This window comes from Sorghum bicolor, chromosome 10 (assembly GCF_000003195.3).
Source record: "Sorghum bicolor cultivar BTx623 chromosome 10, Sorghum_bicolor_NCBIv3, whole genome shotgun sequence".
Taxonomy (NCBI): Eukaryota; Viridiplantae; Streptophyta; class Magnoliopsida; order Poales; family Poaceae; genus Sorghum; species Sorghum bicolor.
In genome coordinates, this window is record NC_012879.2 from 57536509 (window position 1) to 57561719 (window position 25211).

General features: G+C 46.1%; 3 protein-coding genes and 1 long non-coding RNA gene across 14 annotated transcripts; 2 read left to right on the top strand and 2 right to left on the bottom strand.

Annotated features, from left to right (window-relative positions):
* On the bottom strand, positions 1610–2827 carry LOC8083295. The gene has a single exon (XM_002438820.2). The coding sequence runs from the start codon at positions 2812–2814 to the stop codon at positions 1936–1938; it is 879 nt and encodes a 292-aa protein (XP_002438865.1). The 5' UTR covers positions 2815–2827; the 3' UTR covers positions 1610–1935.
* Positions 6294–10170, bottom strand: LOC8083296. Of its 10 annotated transcripts, none has more exons than XR_002448635.1 (7): positions 9769–10167; positions 9560–9616; positions 9333–9442; positions 8799–8971; positions 8127–8511; positions 7849–8022; positions 6294–6615 (listed from the first exon to the last, which is right to left on the bottom strand). It is a non-coding gene; the product is annotated as an uncharacterized LOC8083296 (long non-coding RNA). The 10 variants fall into 10 exon arrangements; XR_002448634.1 differs by having other exon boundaries at positions 8799–8987; XR_002448629.1 differs by having other exon boundaries at positions 8799–9442; positions 9769–10169.
* LOC8083297 (peroxidase 3) lies at positions 17186–20796 on the top strand. The gene is made up of 4 exons (XM_002437414.2): positions 17186–17645; positions 17778–17969; positions 18112–18274; positions 20007–20796. The coding sequence occupies exons 1-4, from the start codon at positions 17430–17432 to the stop codon at positions 20429–20431; spliced, it is 996 nt and encodes a 331-aa protein (XP_002437459.1). The 5' UTR covers positions 17186–17429; the 3' UTR covers positions 20432–20796.
* LOC8061626 (uncharacterized vacuolar membrane protein YML018C) lies at positions 22208–25147 on the top strand. 2 transcript variants are annotated; one of them, XM_021449483.1, is made up of 4 exons: positions 22208–22694; positions 23135–23736; positions 23850–24270; positions 24454–25147. In XM_021449483.1, exons 1-4 carry the CDS (start codon positions 22655–22657, stop codon positions 24765–24767), a joined length of 1377 nt encoding a protein of 458 aa, XP_021305158.1. In that variant the 5' UTR covers positions 22208–22654; the 3' UTR covers positions 24768–25147. The 2 variants fall into 2 exon arrangements, with proteins under 2 accessions (XP_021305158.1, XP_002437460.2); XM_002437415.2 differs by having other exon boundaries at positions 23138–23736.

Below are 25211 nucleotides of genomic sequence, written 5' to 3' on the forward strand. Positions count from 1 at the left end.
TCAATTATCTTTCCGGAGTACGTCCCATGGATAACTTGTTTACGCCGACAGCAATATCCGGAGAAAGTTGTATTCCACTCGTCTCACTGCCTGCTGCTTGTCAAGAAACAGAGAGAGCTGTCTGAAAGTCTCCAGACCCTAATGCCTAAGATTAAACTGTGGTCGTGCTGGGCACGGACCTGGTGTCATCGTTGTTAATTGTCGTGCTGCTGAGGCCTTGTTTAGTTCCCAAAACCAAAAAGTTTTCAAAATTCCCGTCACATCGAATCTTATAGTATATGCATGAAGCATTAAATATAGACAAAAACAAAAACTATTACATAGTGTAAATCGTGAGACGAATCTTTTGACCCTATTTAGTTTATGATTGGACAATATTTGGCACAAACAAACAAAAGTGCTATAGTAGCGAAATCAAAAAAAGTTTTCACATCTAAACAAGGCCTAAGTAAATGGTGAAGTGCAAATAGTTGCTCGATATTATTCCTTGAGAATTGAGATGGAATAATCTATACATCTACTTATGGAAGGACCAAACACACAAATTCAATCCATCAGAGAACTGTTTTTGTAATCATCAAACAGTGCGACATCTCTCATTCATCAGGACAAGCAAAACTAAAGCATGGATCTACAGTGCACTGGACAGTTTAATCAAGCTGAGAGACTAGACTAATAATCTAAGCTAACTCTTCAAAATAAAAAAGACAATGTGTGCATACAGAATTATATCGTCTTGAAATACATGTACAACTAGCAGAGTAGTCCCTTCCAAGAAATACACAAGGACCTCAGTTTTTGTGCAAATTAGTTTGAAGACCAATTTCCACAAAAATGAGTTGACTAGCAAGAGAGAGAAAGGTTGGCTTTCTGATGTTGGGGAAATCTAATATGTGTTTTTCCTAGTTGAGTTCAGTTCTTGACTTCTGCAACTTCATTAGCTGCCAGCTGGTGACCCCAACATTACTCTTCAAACTCTGTGGCTTTCTAAAAAGCAGAGGAAACCTATTAAAAAAAACAACATCTGAAATCACAATGCAGGATTGCAGATCGAACACCACAAACTCCTTGTTAAACCTTATGATTCAGGACATCATATGACCATATGCTTAGGGCAGACCCAACTAGTCAGGTCATATGATTTTCGCAGCATTAAACAACCTTCCTTGTTGGCAAACATTCTATGTGACAAGGGAGTTAATTGACAAGGAAAAAAGAGAGAAATCATTTATCATGCAAGAAACGGAAACCACAACTTCCAACACACGAGGAAATTGGAGATTTCGTTCGAGGGTGGACGAGAGGGTGTTTCTTGGCCCCACATGTTTGTGACTTTGTGGGGCCTAAGATGGGGACCACACTATGCACTAGTACCGTAGTCGTCCAGATAGATACAATTATTAGGGCTTAGGTACTGAAATCATGCATTGTGATGAGTTTGTAAAGATAGTTTCTTGCTGATACAATGATTATGTAAACTAGATGATACTTTGGAGGTTAGGAAAATTAATCTTGCAGATACATATAATTCACAATAATAGGTGAGTAGATTCATACACATCATTTCTTTCTTTTATCAAGGTTTCTAGTAATTGATATCCTTTCACAAATAATTGAAATGCAATTTCGTGATTTGGACCTTTAACTGTTGGAAACTTCTCGAGTTCTTATGCCAAGCCTTGATTAATGAACCTACAAAATCTCTTGAATTGTATCTGACTAAATCCTGGCATTGTGAACATTCCTACATTTGCATTCCATACCATTTGAATTTATAGAAGAAAAATTCCTACTACAGCATAGCATTGTTCGATCACTGTTGGACAGGCCACCCTAAAACGATGAAGCTCTGAAATGTCAATGCAGGATTGGAGATGAAACAAACCCTAATAAAGGCATAAACCCTTCGTTAAACCCCTGATCTGATGGGGGCGATCAGGCGCCGCCGGTGACGGTGCCATTGAAGATCTCGATGGTGTCGCCGTTCTTCACCTCGTGCCACCGCAGGGTACGGTCGTCATCCATAACGTTCTGCTTGTACACGAAGAAGTATCCGCCGCCGCCGACGTCGCGCACGGGGAGACACAGCCTCTCCACCTCCTTGCGCAGGTCCCGGACCACGTCCATGGCGCCCACCTCCAGCGCCACCGCCGTCTCTCCAAACTTGACGCTCACCTCGATCCTCTGCTGGTTCCTGGCCCCGCCGCCATTTCCGCCGCCGCCGCCACCCGACGCCACGGGGGCCTGCGGGCGCACGACGGCGCTCACGTCCATGCCGCCGTCGGCCGGAGGGCCGTAGTCCGCCAGCGTCTTGCCGTCCTCCATCTCCGCCTTGTCGAGGAAGAGCGCTGTCCTCGCGGCGGGCAGCGCGCCGTCGGTGCGGTCCTGGAGGAGCTCCTTGAGGCGCGCCACGGTGTCGGAGGCGGGGACCTCGTCGAGCGCGATGCCGCGCGGCCCGATGATCTCGGGGGCCGAGACGGCGACGCGGACAACGGCGGCGTTGGCGTTGGCGGGGGACGGCGAGGGCGAGGGCGAGGGCGAGGGAGAGGGTGGCGGCGCGTCGTCGGGGAGGACGAGGACGACGCGGGAGCCCTCGACGATGCCGTAGTGCGCGGTGTCGCGCGCGTCGTCGAGCTCCTGCTGGTCGTCCTCCTCCGCCGCCTTCCCCTCCCGCCCGGCGAGGAAGAGCCGCTGCGACGCCACGGGGATGCCCTCGCGCGCGTGGACCGCCTCCTTCATCTCCCGCACCGTCGCGAAGTACCACACCTCGACGGTGAACTCCCGTCCCCCCGGCGTCGCGAACGTCACGTCCATCTCCGTCGATCGCGCTCCGATCCTTCGCCGGCCGGCTATATCTCACGATCCCTCTCCCTCCCCCCTCTCGGTCTGTATATATCGCGCGGTGGTGCCCTGGTCCCCACGGGACGGGGCGGCGCGGCGAGGCGAGGCGCGGAAGAGGAAGGTCCCTGACGTGGCGGCGCGGTGAGCTAGCTGTGGCGTTCACTTCTCGTGCATGCGGAAGTTGCGGGCGAAGCGAAGCGTCCGCGGCGAAGATCCAGCGGGGCGGCGTGTGTGGAACCGTTACCGTTGCACCTCGCGCGGCCGGCGTCCACTGCGGGATTTGATTTTGTTTACTATTTTTTTATTGTTTTTTTGGCGTAAAATAAATAGTTGCAGACGGAAAAGATTTGCAAATGTAGGCTAAAGAAAAATGCGATTTATAAATACCGCCTCTTGAAACAACGGCGGTAGTGGATTTGTACCCGCAGGCAGTATAAACGTATAGCCGTTTGGAGTGATGTTTTCTGAAGTTGGCCGTTGCACACATTTCGTATTATTTGGCCACATTCGACGAATTTTGATGAGTACTGCTAGTGGAATCGGCAGTAAGAAATTCACACTACAATCACAGCTAGGGATATAAGCGGATTTATTTGCAAACCTAACAAATAAATTTATTTTTTACGAGTATATGCATAACCGATAAAATTAATCTTTTATGTGGCTTTTCGGACAAATCCTCTTTTATTCCTACTCACATGCCCGCTGACCTACCATCGTCCTAACGGGCGCTATTTGAAAAAGCCATGAGTAACATGGGGGGTAAGTTGTCGACACTTGGTCTCAAGCACTTCAATGTCAAGAGAAACGGTAGAACGCCTTTGTCGTCTACTGGAGTGACGACCTTTTTCCATCTCGTGCCTATAAAAAGACAAAAAATCGTAAAATGCTACAGTAGTTTGAAAAAAGAGGAGGGAAGGAAAGGAAAGAGAGAGGGGTGAGAGTCTGATGGTGTTGGAATAGCTGGGTGTTATTGAAATTGAGATTCATTTAAGATGAATTGCACAAATTTTGTTTTACATTCGATCTATTGGCAAAAATACCCAAGGATTACACTTTACTTATCTAATGGTTAGATTTAGATTAGTTAGAGTATTAGACAAGAATTAGGCCTACCATTTTGATAAGAACTAGTCCGAGCATTAGATTTTTACCTAGGATCTAGACATAGGTAATTGGTTTATAAAAACTATTTTAGCTAATAGTTAATAAGTTGTATTTATCACATTATATTTATGTAGTTGGTTTTTTTATTAAAATTAAATTGACAATATTTAGTAGGAGTCGTGTATTGTACATAAGATAGCATGGACTAGGTTTTGTAAATTAAGAAATCTCTTTATTAATTAGAATATTTAGAATATGTAATATTAGGTTTTTGGTTGATGTTGTTTTTGTGGGTGTTCAAGAGGGTTAGCAATAGTAGTGAATTGCATGAGAATACTGATGATGGAGGAGAAACTTTTTTTTATGATGAGAAGAAACATAATTGAGGATGAAGATGTGGCTCAAGCCTCAAGGTGAAATCGAGGAACAAATTTAAGGGAATATATTGGCAGTTTGGCACAAACCAAACATATCTATTCTAGTTTTCCTCCTGAATTGGAAGGTGTCGGTACTGGCCCATTGTAGTGTTATGTATTATATTATGCATATATGAGTATATATTTGCAAAAATTAATAAATATTGCTCATGTAATATACAGAATGCAGGGTGCACCAATGGACCATTTGTTTCAAAAGTTCATCCAAGGCCTCTCCGTGGCACCATTATATTGGAGGGCTCAACATTGTAATAAGGCCCATTGAAATTCTCAACACCAACTAGTCGTTGAAGGCTGGAAGCACGCCTTATCCATCTACCACATTAGACTGATGCACCTCATGAACAGCAGCTGAAGCGGCATCGGCCCTTCCGTCGAGCGACCTTGTGGGATGAGCATCGAGCAATGTTAAAATTTGAAGCTAGGAGATATGTATGAGTTCATCACCCCACTGATCCACTCTAGGATCGTGAGAGATCATCAGGGCCAACATAGACACCATGTTGCTTTTTCATTTCCTTTTTCTGTTTTATGTATTTGGGATTTCTTTTTTTTCTTCAATTAGTGCTATGATTTGGTATGTTATGATATGTTTGTTTACGTCTATATGATCCAAGAAGCAAATTAAAGCTCCTTGATTCATCACTTCGTACTCCTACTTGTAGCGAAAATTCTACTACATGACCGTTGGGCTCTAGCGCGATGCCCGCTCCCACGTGCCCAAGCCCATACGACCCTACTCCCGCACAACCCCACTGGGACCATGCTTGCCCCCCACCAGAGACAAAGAAGAAGATGGTGGTGACTAGAGTTCCCGACGGCGACAGGGTTAGGGGATCTGTTCTCGGCGGGCTTAGAAAACTATTTTTTTAGGAGGGGAGGGGAGCACGACATGGCAATGGAGGCGGGTGAGACGACGGTGGGGCGGCAGGAGAAGGCGGGATCTAGGGTCAGAGGTGAGGACGAGGATGGCAAAGGCATTGCAACAAAGGTTAAGGGGGTGGGGTCTAGGGACAGGGCCTTGATGTGGACGGTGCAACTAGTGGTGAGGTAGCCGCTTGTCGTGGGGCAGTAGGGTCGTCAAGGTGGAGGTTGGTGGCGACCGCTTTATGAATATGGGAGGGTGGGACGTGGACGAGGATGAGGACGACAAAGATTGTATCATCGGAACCACCTAAGACTTCCGCTTCCATTCTACCAAATGGAGCAACAAGTCCATCACCTCGCCCAAGTCCTATAGGAAGTAGGAGCCATTCGTTTTCTTAGGGCACTTGGACAGAAGGATCCCGATGTCGTGACCCCTCTTCCTCAACACCTCATGCTATATGGCCATGCCACACGACAAGGTTATTAGCTACTAACAAATAGTTGAGATCAATCAAGCAACGATAGATGACGAGATGAGCACCTTGAAAGCATCCTCGTTAGTGCGGTTGTCATCGATGTACACTAGGAGGACCGAGGACGTCGCCTGCAGTTGGCGAATCCTAGTGAGGGACATAAAAAATAGGCGGTGTAGTGTGTCATCAACTGTGATTTGTTTTGGACAAGGGTGTAATACGCAAATACAGTGAAAACGAATGTGATGACATGGATACATAGATAGAATATCTCGCGCATGCCAATGAAAAATTAAATTAAACTAGAACATCTGGCGCCCTTTGGGCGCCCTACATTGACCTGAAGAGCAAAATCTATGATCCATACATCTTAGACACAGCTTTATAAGGGTGCCCTACATTGACCTGAAGAGGAAAAGCTACGATCCACCATACATATTAGACACAGCTTTATAATTATAATAATATATTCAAATGGTAAGGTTATAATCTAAGCACAAACATTGATATATATCATATCGCGACAGCATTAGCATCTAATATCAAGCATATCATATCAACAGATGCATGGTACAAATTATGCAGCTATCTCATCTTCCATATTTCACCTCTGGTTTCATTCAGTTGTACATTATATAGCCTTACAGTTTACAATTAGAAATTGTGATTATGGAACGCCTTCGCCAGTAACTTAGAATATCTATCCAAATGTCTCATGGTAGTAACAGGTTCGTAGACCTAGAGATAAAATAATAGTAAACTACACAGTTCACAACTTTGAGGTTTTCAAAGGAGTGCTAGTCATCATAGTGGCAAAGTCCCTTCACATCGATAAGCACTTGAATAGGCACACATATACAGCTACATAGGAACCCGTAGACGCAAAAGCTCTGAAAATAGAAAAAAATGGGCATCAAGGATACATTCTTACCAAACATGATAAAGGGCATGGTACAAAATCAGATGAAAACCACACAATCCCCATTCATCTAAAGTATGTTAATTCTAGATATATTCATTAGCTCAAAGTGCACAGCGAAAACTTAATGCATGATATACCCAAGTAATACATTTTAAGATTATAAGTCGTAATGACTGGACATGAGAGAGTATAATTATCAAACGGTATAACTGGTAGATTGGAGTACTGATCAAATGTGTAGCAAAAAAAGACAAGTTCACCACACTAAATAGAAGCAGCAAATTAAACGGTTTATTCTTGATAAGTCTTCCAAAATCATTACTTGATTAATAGGGTGCCAAAATCATTAGTCAATTATACTAAGCAAAAGTTGCTCATAAATAAACAAACAACCAGCACCAACCGCAGCTAATAGAGCATTTATTATTAGTATACAACTCTAGCTATTAGCCTACCCTCATGTTCAACAACAGGGGAGAAATAAATCATAGTTTACAGCAAAAAAATAGTGGATCACAAAAATACAAATATAATCTAATATTGTTGTTTTCAAGCCTGTCAAGTGCACATTATTATAAAGCATCACATTTGATAAAGATCATAGTTAATTCCTACTCATACAGTTTGCAATCAACCAATATTATTCTAGGAATGGATATTACTTGAAAACATTCAGAAAGAGAGAAAACAAAAGAGGTGAGGAGGGAGGGGGGGAGGAGTATCAGCAGAACAATGTGGGAGAAGAGACGAAACTTTGTCTCTACAGCAAGTATACCTTGAAGTGATGTAGCCACATTATAGTGGATATATAGGACCATCGCTTAGAATCAATATAAAAGGCACTAAAGCAATGCTTCTCAAATTACAGCTTTGGGAACTACTCAATCCATCCCAAATTGTAAGTCGTTTGACTTTTTTAATATCAAGTTTGACCACTCGTCTTATTCAAAGTTTTGTACAAAATATCACTTTTTTTGTTGTGTATTGGTTTATTAATAAAAGTTCTTCAAAAATGATTTAAATTTGTCTATATTTGCACAAATTTTTTGAATAAGACGAGTGGTCAAATTTGGAGTAAAAAAAGTCAAACGACTTACAATTTGGGATGGAGGGAGTACATTAAAAAGAGAAGAAATTGTAAGTGCAGATAGTGATAGACAAATGTTTAAAAGAAATAGAGGAAGTCAAGTAGACTATAAACCTTTTGCAGCAATTAAGATTCCAGTAGAGTTTTGACAGAAATGGCCTACAACATCCTATGGGATTCTTTTCAGGAGAACAACAAGCAATTTTCCTTTATTGCTCTCTCAGTAAGAGAATTGATTGCAGTATCTATGGTTGCACCAAGTCCCAGTTCAACATTTATGCCTTGTGCCTGTTATATAATAAAGCACAACCAATGAGCTTAACTTAAACATTGACAGGCAAAAAATGACAAGTTCATAAAGGACAGAGATTTAGCAGTCAAGCAAGAATTACCTCCGATCCTTTTGACAGTCAGACCTCAAATAAAAGATCCTTAGTGGTGGGCTGAGATTTATCGTTCTTCTGTTTTTGTTTCTTAATTTTACCAACAAAATTCTCAATGTATGCCAAATGATTTAGTGCTATATAACAGATAATGAAAAGAAATCTCCCCATCTTTGAACATGATAGTGCTGACAGAAAAGTCATCTTTATGAGTTTCATCTCCATTTGACACGTCCTCAGTTCCTAAAACACTGAATATAGAAATGAGGAACTTCTTCGTGGAATGCTGGGAGATGACTTTGCTGACAAACAAAGAATTGATAGAGCTCCAAAGCTTTGCACTGATCTCACTCCATTGATGTTAAAGCAAAAAATAGTCCCATAGTGCTAACACCTATAAGAGGCAGGTCTTAGAAAATATCCTCACAAACAAACATAAGATATCACTGAAGTGAAGTGAGAAAATCCAACAAAATGGTTATATTTGGAAAGCTAAACACCAGATGACTACCATATATTCTAAAAAAGAAAGATAACAAATAAGTAGACATAGAAAAATCCAATTCCTTCCATAAGCATGATCTTTTTAAATTAGGATCTTGAAGACCAAATACTTGCATGAGATTGCAGAGAATCAGCAGCCATCTTAATTGCCCCAATTTTAAAAACTTTGGTACTCACCCAGTTTCAAATTTGTTGCCACGTTTTTTTCTTCACTGCTGAATGCTGAATTATTGTTATTTTTTTCACTGCTCAGTGCTGAATTATAGTTTAATCACAGAATTGTTCCCCTCGCCTTAGCATTAGAGATTCCCCCCCCCCCCCTCCCCCCTTGCTTTGTCAGTTTCTGCAATCTGGAATGAAAGGCATCTAACACCAGAGGAAGTACCAAATTAAATGCAAACATGGCGGATAAAAAAAATTTCATCACAGAGCATTGAGTAAGGTAGCTGGGTTAGAATTCCTACTTGATTTCATATTGTTGACACAAATTCTTTTAAAAGCAATTTAAGTCAGCTATCAACTAATATGTACACTAACCCTTTTATTAGTGACGTGGATATGATGGACTGGTGGAAAGCAACACCCCAAGATTGGAGAGCTGTAGGCTTGCTCGCGATGCTAATTAAGCATGGCATTCGTGCTTGCTGCATGCTCAACAGATTCATTGGGATTGGAGATGGATGTCAAAAAGCTAAGTAACAGAGAGCTCACATCAGCATTGACTTGGTGGGGAATAGGTAGCCCAATCATAAACTCCTAATACACTATAATCACAGATCTACAACTCGCAAGGTCCCCTTGCTATGGCTCGTGGCTTCGACCTGAGAGGGAGAGCAAGCTCACACATAAGTAGATGGATCCAAGAGAAGAGGCAAAAATAACAATGGAAATAAAGATGAAAGGAGAAAGGTAAAGGGTCCATCGAGCAATCGCTCCACCTGCCACCGTGCCACTTCTTTGCTTGCCAATGTACGCTGCAAAGACATCTTCCTCTACTGCTTGTCAAAGTAACAAGAATATTAGTAGCCACAACTGAGCAGCAAGGTAAAATCTAGCTGCCACAGATCCCACTATCCCACACATACGCATGAGACATATATCTAGAAGCAAGGAGAATCCAGGAGCTCAAGCTCAGTTCCCCACTCACCTGATTACTGGAGGCCGCCGCACTCACACCATAGACTTCTGGAGGTCGAACAGATCGATGTCAAGGACGGATTTGTTCGATGGGCGATAGTGCGTGGGGCTCTTGGGGAGTGGGAACCCTCCTCTAGTCCTCCGCACATGGTATCCATGAACGCCTCCTCCCCAATTACCCCCTGGCGCCTCGTCGATCCATCGCGCAAAGGAGGTCTGCTTGTGCCAGCATGGAGGCAAATAAAGCGTGGAGGTGAGGGCAAGGTGGGGAGAGGCATGGAGGCGGCGCTGGGAGGAGAGGGAATGCAGAGGAGGCGGCGGCGGCGGTAAGGAGGGAGAGAGACCGAGAATAGACGGGTCAGAGGGCTGCGGTAGGGTTTGGCTGCGGCGGGAGAGACCACACTGCTAGCTGAGTCGCTCGAGAAAGGGGAAAAAGAAGACCGCGCCGCCGGTGTGAACCCCATCTTAATTCCACTACTGCCAACGGGGCCGGTCGTAAGAGGGGCCACTCATCATGGACGTCGAGGTCGCTAACCTGGTCAAACAAGAACAGATGCAGTGGCCATGCGAGTACCGCGGGTTGATTGCAAAGTTTTGAGAGGGTTTTTTCACAAGATCAGTCGAACCAGGTGTCAAACTCCGGAAAGGCCACCGAGGCTTCGATTCATGTGGTGCGAGCAAAAGCTAGTGGTCTTTAATCAACCCTGATGCAGATAAGGATATGGGTCATGTGGTGTCGTAAGTTACTGAGCGATTCGAGCAGAAACTCCAAGGGGCCTTGCCCTTATCTAAGGCTGGACGAAAAACTCGAAGCTCATTAGCTCACTCGGCTCGTGACTGGCTCGGCTCAGCTCGTTAGGATAACGGGCCGAGCCGAGCTAAGATTTTAGCTCGTTATCTATAACGAGCCAATTCGAGCGAGCTCGCGAGCCTAACGAGCTACAGTATTAGAGAAAAAAATCATCATAACTTATACTAATTTTGTATTACTTCATGTCTTACACTTTATAAATGGTTGATATGTTAGCTCATATGAATATTTTATTGGACTTAAGACAATTGTATATATTATTATTGTATTTTTACTATTTTAAGCTTTAGATAAATATAAATATTATATTTTATATATTTTTTATACTAGGCTCGCGAGCTTAACGAGCTAGCTCGTTATCCTAACGAGCCAAAACGAGCCGAGCCGAGGTGGCTCGTTATCTAGCCTTACCCTTATCCTATATAATGCTTGGATAGATCTCTAGAACCTAACATGCGGAGGTTAGACGAGGGTGTGTTCATCAGGGCAAAGGCAAGAGGTGGGCGGTGTGGTCGACTGGGCAATGGGGAAAGAAAAGTGGGGTGAGGCATTTACGAAAGACCAGAGTCGTGTGCTCCTAGAACACGAGATTGATCACACCTTATTATCTTATATAAGCCTTCTATTTGTAGTCTTGGAGCATGTTTATTTGAGTTTATGCGTCAAATCTATAAGCTATTCAGTAGTGTTTTTTCTAATAAAAAGAATAAAAGAATAGTACTGTCTTTTCTACCAAACTAACGGACTCTTGGTTGCTTCGATCGCTCATCACAAACCGGTACTCGCATGATCAGATTGTTCGGTATGAGGTGACCGGCTAGTGAGACCCTCCATAGCCATTCCAAGCTGCAGAGATCCTCCGTGTTGGCTGGACATGCTGAAATCCGAAATCGCGTCGGAAAAAAAAAAAGAAAGAAAACCTCAACTGCGGGCAGGCTGTAGACAGGCCAGTCGCCAGTCGCCAGGCGGTGGATCGGCGGCCCAGCCGGACCTACTTTTCGTTGGGCCGCGCAACACGAGGGAATGAGCCGCGACCGCGAGTCTATTATTGGGCTTAGCTGCAAGCCGAGCCCTACAGCAAGAGGAGAGCGAGCCAGGCCGTGGTCCTCTGGTGCAGCATGGGCGCCTAGCTGGCACATGACCCCCCCAACACGCGTTGCTCTCCTGACGCGACACGCGCCCAACGCGTGCCACCCGACCGGCCCGCGCGCTCACCGCCGTGGTTGACGCCCCGGCATATGATATGACCTCATCACTACTCGTCGTGTTGCCTTGCCTCTTCCCAACTTCCACAAGCACAACTTGCACAAGCAGAGAGACTGCTGCGTCTGCTCGTCAGTCGTTACAGGAGCGAATGCGGACGAATGTTTCTGCAAATTGCTTGCGATCCACACGCATGTTTCTGCAATTGTGCCGCGCACGCACGAGGCGCGACAATGATTTTGTCGTTTGGCTAATAAACCTGACTCATCCATGCATGCACAGTCAGGTAAGAGTGGCCTGACCGTGGCCGGCCGGCTGGTGTCTTCTTCTGTCCAGAGGCAGGCAGGCAGGCATACGCCGAACACGTCATGCACGCATGTGTGTTTGCAACCAATCCACTCACGGCGTATGGTGGCAGAGCCACACTGCTGTGGCTACGCTAGCTGTTCATGGAGGAGCCATGTCATGCCATGCCACTGCCGATTCGCCATGCATGCGTACGTCTCGAAGAGACAAGGATTAGCGAGCTCGATTGATGGGGGGGGGAGAGGGCCGGGGTTAGGGGCTAATAATAACCGACCAAATTAATAAGAAGGGAGGACACATGGGCTAGGCCTTGTTTAGTTCCAAAAAAATTTGCAAAACAGGTACTGTAGCACTTTCGTTTGTTTGTGACAAATATTGTCAAATCATAGACTAGCTAGACTCAAAAGATTCATCTCATCAATTCTGACCAAACTATACAGTTAGTTTTTATATTCGTCTATATTTAATACTCCATGCATGCGTCTAAAGATTCGATGTGACGGAGAATCTGAAAAATTTTGTAAAATTTTTTGGGAACTAAACAAGGCCTAAGTTGAAGTTCAAGGGCGCCATCATCAATCATACGTACGTGCCTTACAGTTGGCACTCACACATACGCCCAGCAAAGTGTGTGGTGATCCACTGATGATCCGTGTGACCGTGATCATAGACAAAACAAACAGCTTTTTAATTTGATTGGGATTATCCTTTGGCCGGTTTTGTTCCATCTCTGAAAGCGCCTTTTACTTTCCCGGCGACGAAGGCAGGTAGATTACTGATGGGTCTCTTCACCGGTCACACTGTTTCATTCATTTTATTCAGCAATCACTTCAACTTCACAAAAAATCTTCTCAACTCCTAGAACCAGACGAAGGAAAATGGGGAGAATCTTTGTATCAATTGGAAAGCTTATTAGATACTTTTTGCTTTGAAAAGATGAAGCACAGCAGCTGGCACAGCACAGCTAGCTTAGTGTGCATGCTTGATTACCAAAACTTCTGATCTAAATGTCGTTGATGTGTTTAATATGCCTCTGTGTGTTATTTACAGCCTATCATCGCATTACGGTTGTGACTACTGACTTGGGACCCACGCAGACTACATGTGGCTGAGAGTGAGAGGTGTCGTTAAGAGCCTACCTCTGACAGACAAACAGACAGAGATGCGAAGTTCTAGGCGATTTCCAGGCACAACCCTGAAGGGAAGCTTGGTGCTCAGCTTTGCAGCAGGCAACACAACAGTTTACCCTGAAGCTACCTACTACTGCCTGTCCCTGATGAATGATTCTTCCCAGAACCTTCTTTGTGACTTTTGTCTGAACGTTGAGCTTGTTTGCCCCTGCAAGTGATCCCTGCAGGAACCATGATGCACTGACGGTGATAGATTGCGCCAAGAAACACGTTTAACCGGTCCACAGCGTGCATCTAGCTATCTTCAGCTCGTCGATTAGCTGTCACTAACTAGATGTACATTGTGCTGATGAGCTCATCAGTTAGTAGGTAGCTGGCTCTAGTCATGTGCTCACATCAAAATTGTCAGTGCTTTATACATTTGAAATGGAACCGATATGATAGATGTTGCTGGCAGAGCAAAATTAAACTAAACTTGTTCCCTAACCGCTCTGATTGGACGGCGCAACGAATTTACGGTACGTATGAACGGAGATAGTATATACCAAATGCGTAGAACTATGAACTGTACTCTGTACAGACCGGATGTACTGAATGAAGCGTTTGGTGCTTACTAGCTTTCCGCGGTAGTTGGGGAAACTACAGTATATATTTTCCTTCCTATGCATTCAAGATCCAACTCGCTTTGTACTACACCAAGTTCCAATTATTTGAAGATGTTTTTTCTCTGGAAAGGTACAATGCCATTTCATTCGCCAGAAAGTACACACCGCACATATACATGCATATATACGTAAGTCAACTCAACTAATAGTCTACAACAATGTTCTTAAAAAGAGGCATGAGAATTAAAATGGTATCTGCTTGCTGATTTATAGTGGGTCAATTAGCGCACATTGTTAGTCATGATTTAGTGTATTATGCGTGTAGCCTCAATAATTGTCCCCTTCATGAGCGGACCACTGTCTGCCAAGTGCCAACTACTTGAGCTGGAATATAATGTGGTAGCATGAAGACTTCCTTCAGCAAATTAAACATGCATTCTGCTTAAAATTAAAATATGCTATTATAGCTCCATTGCATGACAGAGTAGTGTGTCATGGACTGAAGGCTGTATGCATGATTAGTCACTGCCTAGAAAAAAAAGTAGTGTTGCACTAGCTAGCTAGCTAGGAAGTATGAGTGATGAGCATGCATGCACATTATGCCCGTCATGATGGTACATATGGAGTGTCCACAGCATAACCAGATCAGATGTGTTGAGCTGATTCTGTTCTTGAGAGCAGTCAGGAATAATGTCTAGAGTGGTCCTGAACTACATGATCAAATTATATATGCTGCTGAGATCGAGCCAATGCAAAATAAATTCGGAGCTTCTTGTATGTAGCCTGCTCGTCAGAGGGGAAAACAAAATTAAAGTATGGCTTCCTATCCTAGGTTGGCATTGCTTGTAACCCACAGCTAGCAAATGCATGAGATAGACCATTTGATCCTGGTTACACGTTATTCCAAAAGATCTTCTTCATTTGAGCAAAGCTAAAAGAACCATGTTTTATGCTGCGCTAGCCTAGTAGGCCGGCTATGGATCAGCTGGGAGCCGAGGAAGCAAAAGATGTTGGAAGAGGCGAGGAATGCTTGCTTGCTTGCAGGGAAAGATCGAGAGTCCTATTAATTGCTTTTTCATGGGGCTTCGATCACTTGACTCTCCCTTTCCTGTTTCGTTCCTCCTCTGTAAGACTGCCAATAAATTAAAGCCTCAGTTTCAGTCGTGTTTACCTCTTATCTCGCATGCAGCCGCAACAGTAAAATGTGATGCCGAATAATTAATCAGGGGTTAAGTACGGTTGGGTAGTCTACTTCGTCTATCTTTGTTTACCTTTATCGCTAAAATGATGAACGAATGGAAACAGTGTTCTTGGTGACAAAACAACTGGCTGGCCGGCCGGCTTTGTCAAGGCGAGATCTGAATGGTAGCCATCAGCGTTGGCTGTCGGTGAGCACGAAGAGACGAGAGATCGAGGGCCGATCGAGGACGTACCAGGACCCAACAAGAGCAAGAAACATGGATATTTGGTGAGCAGTGACACGCCCTACTAACCACCCTGCACTGCACATTTTTATTTGGAGGTGTCATGTCATCTCATCTCCGGATGCATGGTTCAGTAGTTGGGTAGTATGGCCATGAGTCCATGACCACGAGCAGCGTCTGTGTCGTCGTTCTGTGTAACAGAAAAAGTTAGAAAGGAGAAAGGAAGCTTCATGAGCAGGAACAGCAGCTGGCAGCTAGTAGTAGCACTCTAGCAGGCTAGCACAGTAGCAGGAGCGTTTGTTGGAGTTGCGTACGTCGCTTGCCATGGCTGGGATTCTTGCTACCTACCCTCTGCTTTCAGGAGTGTACAGTACGTAGCCATGCGCGCGCCCATGCCCTACGTATACATACTCCCGTCGTGGACTCCGTGATAGTGGGTGATACATGATGTGCATGTACACACAGCCGCGAGGGCGCGAGCCATGCCATGCATGGCACGATGCGTCTATGGTCTACCTACTGGGTAAACTACTCGATCGCCCTGCTTGCAGTTGCAGACGACTTAATTAGCTTTATATATCCCTGAATAATCACAGCTAGCAGCCGAACCAATCGCAGTTGCTGGTGATCAATTAAACAGCTGTTCCTGATTGCATGCATGTGCTGTACTTGTACCAGATGATACACTGACGCCATGTGTCTCTACGTGCAGCATTAGGTCTTGTTCACTTCATGAAAAATTTTGGTTTTAGTTACTGTTGCATTTTCGTTTGTATATTTGACAATTTTTATTTATTTATAGACTAACTAAGTTTAAAAGATTCATCTCGTAAATTATAGACAAATCATATAATTAGATTTTATTTTTATCTATATTTAATGCTTAATGCATTCATCTAAAAATTCGATTTAATGGAGAATCTTGAAAATTCTGACTAAGAACAACAGAGTGTATGCTTCCGGCCCAGAAGTTGCTGAGGCCAGAAGGGGAAAGTGCATAGACGACGTGTCCAGCTCCAGCCCCCAGCAGCACTGCAGATTTGCCGGCCGTGAATGGCTGGTAGGGATTTGTTCGCGTGCGCATGTGTGCCTCCTCCTCTCTCGCACAGTCGCACTGCTTGGAATCATGGCCGCACAGAAAGTAGGCGCTCGAAAGCGTAGAGAAACCCACCTCGAGATGGACATGAAACCCGCTGTAGTACACCCCACCGCGCGCCCTACCGCCGCGGCGGCTAGACTCTGCTGTCCAATCTCCAATGGGTCCGTCCGTCCGATCCGTTACGATGGAGATGGACATGAAAAGCCTTTCGGTCCATTCCGCCGCACCCGCACGCCGGCCGGCCGTCCTGTCCTCTCTTCTCCAGTCGTCGTCCCCGGCCGGTTCAACTGAAGATGCCTACCACTGTAGACTGTAGAGTACTTAGTACATCGTACCAATGGCCGGCGCGGCTGAAATTTCCAGACGACGACGGGCGAGGAGGACCGGACCTAGAGTACGTACCAAGTTGGCGCACAGAGTATCGGGCAGGCAGGCGAGCACAAGTCCACGCGTACAATCACCTACGCCTTGACGGACGTGTGACACTTGGATCAGTTGGCAGCAGAGACCGCTCCCTGCCGCTGACATGATGCGTGCCTGCCGCCGGCCGGCCGGCCTGCCGCCCCGCCGTCGTCGTCGCGACCGGCCCGGCCCGGCCTCCTCCATTTGCTCGAGCAGCACTGCAGCAGACGCATGCGTACGTACGTCGACCATAGGATCGATCGAACTGGGTCGACGACCATACGCAGGTAGTTAGATTAGAGTTTAGACCCCCACGGGGCCGGGCGATGGAGGAGACCGCGTCGTCCGCTTCCTCAACCGATCGACTCCCTCGCTCAGCTCGTCGTCACAACTCATCAGAATATCCAAAGCGCAGCGGCAACCGAACCCCACTAGCCAAGTAGCCAGTAGACACTAGACACACGTCAGGCGTCACCGTGCCTAGCTTGCTGCTGTCCGTGTCCGGCACACCGTGTATTTATAGCCCAGCACAGCTTGCTTGTAGGTCGACGAGAGTCGAGTCGATCAGCTGACCTGGACACGGCGGATCAGAGTCAGAGCGAAGCTGCTTGTAGTTGGGTGCAGCTAGCAGCCACTTGCTAGCCAGCCAGCCAGCCAGCAGTCGATCGAGGCCAGGCGCGCGCGCGCGACGATGGTGAGAAGAATGGTGCTGGTGGCGGCGCTGGTGGTGGCCACCGTCGCCGTCCTCGCCGGCGGCGCGCGGGCGCAGCTCAAGGAAGGGTTCTACGGCTCCACCTGCCCGCAGGCGGAGAAGATCGTCAAGGAGTTCGTCAAGGCGCACATCCCGCACGCGCCTGACGTCGCCGCCACCCTGATCCGCACCCACTTCCACGACTGCTTCGTCAGGGTACGTACACTTCAGCTAGCTAGCATGCCAGCGTCCTGCCTGCCTGCTGCCTGCGCGCCGACGAATGCCGATGCCGACGATGACCGACTCTGCGCCATGGCATGCTGTAATGCTTCCCCTGCTGCTATGCAGGGCTGCGACGCGTCGGTGCTGCTCAACGCGACGGGCGGCAAGGAGGCGGAGAAGGACGCGGCGCCCAACCAGACGCTGCGGGGCTTCGGCTTCATCGACCGCATCAAGGCGCTGCTCGAGAAGGAGTGCCCCGGCGTCGTGTCCTGCGCCGACATCCTCGCGCTCGCCGCCCGCGACTCCGTCGGCGTCATCGTAAGCCTTCCTCATCGAGCGAGCGTGTCCCCATGCATCATATCCTGAATTAATGCATCAGCCGCCGGCCGGCCGGTGACTGTCGATCACTGACTCTTCTCCTCTCTCTCTCCGCCGTGCGCGTATGATATGATGCATGCAGGGCGGGCCGTTCTGGAGCGTGCCGACGGGGAGGCGCGACGGCACCGTGTCCATCAAGCAGGAGGCGCTGGACCAGATCCCCGCGCCCACCATGAACTTCACCACACTCCTCCAGTCCTTCCGCAACAAGAGCCTCGACCTCGCCGACCTCGTCTGGCTCTCAGGTACGCTACTCCCTCCATTGCCGCCACCCACCATTCTCAGCTCAGCTACTACACTGCGGCTTTATTTGTTATTTCACCTCACGACAACTTCACTGGCATCATTTAACAAATTGCTTAAATAAAAGGAGAAACAAACAAGAAGTTTATCTTCCACCTGTCAATCAATCAACTTAATTTACCCAGTCAGACAACTGACATGCCAAGGAACTAGACAGATTAGCAGTGACAGGTCTGACTAGTCCTCAGATTACATTACAGGGCACACTTGCAAGTTTATCTGCTTATTAAACGTGCTGCTTCCAACCAACAGCACCGACACCGAGTGATCAATGTTACATACGCTTTCGTTGGACGCTGGGTGAATCATTTGTTTGGAGAGTCCTCCTATCTGAATAGTATGTTCGGTCAGGCCCGCATAGGCACTAGGCAGTAGGACTAGGAGTGCTCTGATTGTACTAGTAGATGACTAGTAGCCTTGGCAAATTGCTTATGACACGCTCCTACTCTAGCTACTTACTCTATGTAGGACCAGTAAGCACTGATGTCCTCCCAAACTAGATAGCTCCAAGATAAAAAATTACAGATGATGTACAATTAGTTATGAGTAAACTGAACAAACACTAAGAGCCTAGAACGTTTCGGGAGCAATTAGTTCGATGCCATGGCCGGATTGGACGGAGAACCTGAACATGCATGGTCAAATCTGAAATCTTCATCTAAAAGGCGAAAGTTCAGCACCTAACAGTATTTTAGTGACGTACTACACGCATGCACAAAACAATGTTAGGAAGCTTAAATTTGTGTTTCTAGAGTGAATCCGTAGCCACCAGAAAAAGAGGCTTTTTAAACTGGGCAGCTGCAATTCTGTTCATATTAGTGTCAAGCACAGCTGAGTAGAGTGTAGCTGACAGCTGCACGTCATCCTTGAGGATCGGAGGGACACAGCATGTTAGTACTAGTTAGCATCTAAAGGATGGTTTTGTCCTGCCTATGTATGTAGCTGGAGTTTGGTAGCCGGAAAATGATTAAGTACGACAGAGATAAGATAAATTTGCCTAAAAACTAGTTATGATAACTGACAGAGATTGTAGCTAGGTGACCCCCTGCATTGCATCCAACAAGGCAGAGGCAGGTTTAACTTACAGCGTTCTTCAGAGCAGGTCATCTTGCTTGCTTAAAGTAAAAGAAGAGATTTGATGGCATGTGGAGAAGGTGAACTTGGAATCTGAAGATCAGAACATGTGTATACTCCTCATCATTTGAGGAGGACATCCCGGGTCACTGACCAGACTGGTTTTGACCACTGATGTGCTTCCATTTTTCGTATGTGCATGTCTGCATGACATTAATCGGCAACCTCTTCTGATGTAGACATGCACGCTGCTGCCAACTACCTTCCACCGGTCTATTCCAATCTATAGTATCATAGATAGAAGATGAGCCTTTAGTATATACTCCTATATGCAAACACCAGACAGAGGATACTTCTGAAATGGTCCTTTTCCTAGAACAGACGCTTCTGATGGAGTAGGTTGATGTTGCCTTCAAATACATACCTCATATTTATAACCTGCCGATCGACAAATATAAGGATATAATTGCAAAGTACTCCGTATTTCAGAGAAGAGAACACTGATAATTTCCTGAATATATAGCTCCGAAAACTATAGATACACTGAATAGTTGGCATTTCACCCAGACATTAATTCCTAATCACATTTTGCGTGTGCAGGGGCTCACACGATCGGCATCTCCCACTGCAACTCCTTCAGCGAGCGGCTGTACAACTTCACGGGGCGCGCCGTTCCCGGGGACGCGGACCCGTCGCTGGACCCGCTGTACGCGGCGAAGCTGCGGCGGAAGTGCAAGACGCTGACGGACAACACGACGATCGTGGAGATGGACCCGGGGAGCTTCCGCACCTTCGACCTCAGCTACTACCGCGGCGTGCTCAAGCGGCGGGGCCTGTTCCAGTCCGACGCCGCGCTCATCACCGACGCCGCCTCCAAGGCCGACATCCTCAGCGTGGTGAACGCGCCGCCCGAGGTGTTCTTCCAGGTCTTCGCGCGCTCCATGGTGAAGATGGGCGCCATCGACGTCAAGACCGGCTCCGAGGGCGAGATCAGGAAGCACTGCGCCTTCGTCAACAAGCACTAGCAGGCGGCGGCCCATCTGGCCGGGACGCCGGAATTGATGAGGGAAATGGCTCGATCGAATGCATTTTGCAGGCGTTCCTTCTCTCGGTGATGTGGTGGACGTTGAATTGTACATCATCAGTGCATGGATTCTGTTGTTTAATTTGTATGTTCAGTTTTTTTTTTTTTCTTGTTGTATTCTTTTGGTTCTTTTTTCATGTGTTTTCTTTTTTGATGAGGTGTCTCACTTTAGTCTCTCGTTCAGCTGTAATCGTGTAATGCGCGCGTTTTGTTCTTGTGATCTCTGCAACTGTAATTTACTTTAGTGAATGGTATACATGGAGATATATTAATAATATAAGGTGAGATATCAATCATATGTCCTTACACCGCTGTCATTTCGATCATGTTGTATTTTTTTTCCTTGGAGGAAAATAAATCAACATTCAAGTTCCGAGTGAAAGTAGCTGAAAGCTAAAACCATGTTTTCCTATTGCCTCAACCGTCTACTACAGGTTGTAGTATTTGAACTCATCACAAGATCCTCTATGTATTCACTCTTCTAAATTTTAGAGCTTTAGAAATTTTAGAGCACTTTAGCTCAGTTTAAAACTCTAATATGAGGTGACCTAAAGTTTAAACCTAACTTTAAAGATGTTAGCTCTAAAGTTTAGATAATGAGACCCAAACAGACCACCTACAAATACTCAAACTCATTTACACTAGTACACTTTCTGTGTCCAAGACAGGCCTACAACCTATATATAGACTAAGAGTACACTGCTAAGAGATATGACGGCGGTGGTCCAATTGTACGAGGCATCTGAAACTTAATAGTTCTAATGAGAACACCCAGGCCTTCTCCAATTCCACAATCACACGCAGACGAGAGAGAGAGAGAGAGAGAGAGAGAGAGAGAGAAGCGATGGTGCCAGGAGGCAGCAATAGGGCATGGTGGCTATGGCAAAACTGAACCTGGCGATAGTTGTGGGTGTTGGTGCGTGCCATCGCGCACATGTCATGCCAATGCTTGGTGTTGGTATGCAAGTTCACCATAGGCCTCCATCGTACCTCCTGCTCCATCGTCATCGGATCGCGGTCGCGGGAAAGACACAATGGATGAACTCTCTCGGGCTTTCCACCATGTCATGGCCTGCTACATCATCTCCTTCTCCTATGACCACAATGCTAGATATTCTCGTGTCGTGTGTTGGTCCCGAGCTTGATGGTCCACAAGCCCTCATGCAATGGGGGCTCATTGGTGTTATTGAGCAATGCAACTGCTATAGCCACCAGTGTGATAAAACCGACAATTCGACATGGCCCCGCCATCTTCATTTCACTCTCTTCTAACGTGGATTCGTGTTCATCAGCTGATCGCCTACTAGCAACATGCATCCTTTAGTGTTATTTGGATAATTCAATGACCCATGATGTAAGATTCCATTTAATATCAGAAAATAATAAACCGACCTATAGAATCTCTATAATGCTATTAGGTTTATAGATCGATCAAACTTAAAAGCCATTTAAAATGGATCAATTCAACTCAAGAACTGAAGTTAGAAGAAATCTCAAGATCTTTGGTATCAATGATGGAGACCTAACTCTTGAAGAACCATAGAGATCATGCAACATTGCAACATAATAAATGGGTTGGGCCGCTTGGCACGTGTCACGTGTTCCACTATAGTCCAAGTATTCGTGGGCAATTATTTTTTTTTTGGAAAACAAAAGTTAGGCCGCTTGGCTGAGGCTGACACCGGGACCCACTGCAACAAGAAGAAGCGACCGAGCCGGCACCAACCGAGGACCGTGGCGGACGCCCGCCCACGGCCACCCGCACGGCCGCACCCCCATCTCCGAATCCGCGTGCGACTGCAAGCTCCTGTCGTCCGAACTCGCCGGGCACCGCCGCTCCCCTGGCCCGTCAACGGCCGGCCGCCGCCTATCCTCCCGACGCACTGCACTGCCCCTGCGGAAGTGCGAGCGGAGGTCGTCGTCTCCTCCACTCGGACCCGTCGGCCAGCTGCTTGATAAGGCCCGTCGGCCGTCGCCACGCCGGCGCCGTGCCTCGTGCCCCTGGCCGCAGGGTAATTGGTAGGCGCGTGCAACCACCCCCGCGCGGATGCCCCGTTGCGTGGCTCGCTGACGCAGTGGTGAGGCTGCCGAGGGGGGGCGCGGGCGGGGAAATCTTGGATCCGGGTTGGTCGGCGACGTGGCGGTGTCCATAGAGATTGGATCCATGGGCTCGTCCTCCCATCACGATGCCATCTCCGCATCAGGTAACTCGGCTCTCGTCAATACCCTTCTTAGCAAATATCCTCTTCAGCGGTTTCGTCTTACTTGGATGTGGATTACTACTACTTGCCCATCAAATTGCTGATAGTATGGGGTTGCGTGCTTCTCTCATCTTCTCTTCCGTTATGACTGTACAATGATTGGCATATCAATGGGCGCCAATCTCGTGGGAGTGTGCAGACATGGGTTAGTTTTTCAGTTAGGACTTGGCAGCCGTTTCTTGGCTTGCAACGAGTGAATTGCTCACAGCATTTTTGAACAAAAGAAGCAATTTGTTACTGGTAATGGGACACAAGCACGAATATGCATGTCACATACCACTTATAGTTGATGCCCTTAATCTTCCGAACCGAAAATACACACTCTTAGCGAATTAGTTTTTTTTTTCTATAGCAAATGTTGAACTTGTGGTTCGTAACCTTAGCAGGAAGTTTGGAATGTGCTGATGGCAGCAGAAGCGGGATCAGCAAGTGGACCAAAATTACAAGCACAAACTCGTGGAGATGGTGCCTAGGGTTGATTTACATCGTTGCTGTTGCCGGTATATGGATTGCCGCTAGCTACATCGTGCAGTCTGTTGTGGATGCTGGCGTCTCTCCGTTCTTGATCACCTACATATGCAATTCTCTGTTTGTTGTCTACATTCCCATAGTCGAGGCTGCCCGTTACTTTGAGGATTCTATTGGGGACTTTTGGACAAAGTTGAAATTCAAGGACGCTGAAAGCCTGCAGAGTGGGGGGCAGCAGTCTTCTGACCTGGAGAGTGTGAATCTTCTCCAAAGTGGGGGGCATGAGATCAATGTTGCCTCGGATCAATCACAAACAAGGCCGTCTGAAGACACTTCAGTTCCAGATACAAGCTTCCCTGCCCAGATGGAAGTAAGTGTTGTAGCTTGCAGCAAAGGGTTGGATGCAAAAGGGCGGTGGACGCGTGCTCGTGTGGCCAAAGTGAGCATGCTAATCAGCCCCTTTTGGTTCCTTGCACAGCTTACATTCAATCTGTCTCTAAGATACACCACTGTTACGGTAAGTGTTACTAGGAAGAATCAAATGCTACTTCCATATTTATTGAGATCTAGTTTTGTTTTGTATTATCACTAGTTGGTCTAAAATATGCTTATGTTTCTGTGAACTTGCAGTCAAACACAATTTTGAGTAGCACGTCTAGCCTCTTCACTTTCTTGGTTGCATTAGTTTTCCTTGGAGAGACATTCACATGGTTGAAGCTAATTAGTGTGCTTCTCTGCATGGGAGGTACAATAATTGTTAGCCTGGCTGATTCAAGTAGTTCAGCTAATGCCATTGCTACGAATCCTCTTCTCGGAGATTTCCTATCCATTGTTTCTGCTGGTTTATATGCTGTGTATATCACCTTGATTCGAAAAAAGTTGCCCGATGAGAAAGAAGGTCAAGGACAAGTGAGCATGGCTCAGTTTCTGGGATTCCTAGGACTCTTTAATATGTTGTTTTTCCTTCCTGTTGCATTGGTTTTGAATTTCGCCAAGCTGGAGCCATTCCACAAGCTCACATGGGAACAAGTTGGTCTTGTTGTCGGAAAAGGTAGGTTTGCTCTCTATTCATGAAATTTCCCTACTGTCTGATTCATAACATAAAAAATAGTACTGCAATGCCATATCTCAATGATATGTAGGAATAACTTGTAGAGATATTGAGGATACATCAATAAAATTACATGGCGAGAAATGAATTGCCGCTAATTTATGATTTTGACATTCTTTGCAGGTTTGATAGACAATGTTCTGAGTGACTACTTGTGGGCGAAAGCGATCCTTCTCACGACAACTACGGTCGCTACAGCTGGCCTCACAATCCAAGTTCCGATTGCTGCCATTGTGGACACGCTCACCGGTCATGCTCCTCATCTACTGGACTATATCGGAGCTGCTGCTGTCCTAGTCGGTTTTGCTGGGATCAACATACCAGTTGGAGAGTCTCCGCAGGTTGTTCAGCAAGAGCAGGAAACTCCGATTGTTAGCATGGTTGATGACCCGGTTCATTTGCCCAGCAGTACCAATGCTACTGATGTCGTCTCATAGTTGCTTGAGACCGTGCGATTTATCAACACTGTATAGAGGTGGGGTTGGCCAGATGAGTAGTTTCTTTGTTTTTCCTTAAGCTGTGCCATCAGGACAAGAGATGAACATGGACTGAAGTTAGAGTAGCCTTCTTAGTTTGTTCAGAACTTTGAGTAACAAGTGTTTTGGGATCAGTATTTTATTTTATCTTGTAATTATTTACATCTATACAACCAGTTTCATACAGAAGAGTAAATGCTGTTTGTGATTCATGGAAGGTGTTGCGTTTCTAGAAGGGTATAAGTAGCTGAAAATTGTATTATGTATATGGTGAAACGCAGACAATGGTAACTGAGCCTATATGTAATGAGCCAATGAGGTGTTTTAAGCCCTATGCCATGTCCAATGCTGTTTATTTCCCTGACTTTAACTTCCAACGTATTTTTGCTTTGCTCCTTCCAAAAA

Excerpts from the sequence above, each read along its gene's own strand:
- LOC8083297 (XM_002437414.2), top strand. The coding sequence starts at position 17,430 with ATGGTGAGAAGAATGGTGCTGGTGGCGGCGCTGGTGGTGGCCACCGTC. Across the intron at positions 17,646-17,777 it reads TCCACGACTGCTTCGTCAGG|GGCTGCGACGCGTCGGTGCT; the intron begins GTACGTACACTT and ends GCTGCTATGCAG. Across the intron at positions 17,970-18,111 it reads GCGACTCCGTCGGCGTCATC|GGCGGGCCGTTCTGGAGCGT; the intron begins GTAAGCCTTCCT and ends TGATGCATGCAG.
- LOC8061626 (XM_021449483.1), top strand. The coding sequence starts at position 22,655 with ATGGGCTCGTCCTCCCATCACGATGCCATCTCCGCATCAG. Across the intron at positions 22,695-23,134 it reads CGATGCCATCTCCGCATCAG|CAGGAAGTTTGGAATGTGCT; the intron begins GTAACTCGGCTC and ends TCGTAACCTTAG. Across the intron at positions 24,271-24,453 it reads TGGTCTTGTTGTCGGAAAAG|GTTTGATAGACAATGTTCTG; the intron begins GTAGGTTTGCTC and ends CATTCTTTGCAG.
- LOC8083295 (XM_002438820.2), bottom strand. The coding sequence starts at position 2,814 with ATGGACGTGACGTTCGCGACGCCGGGGGGACGGGAGTTCACCGTCGAG.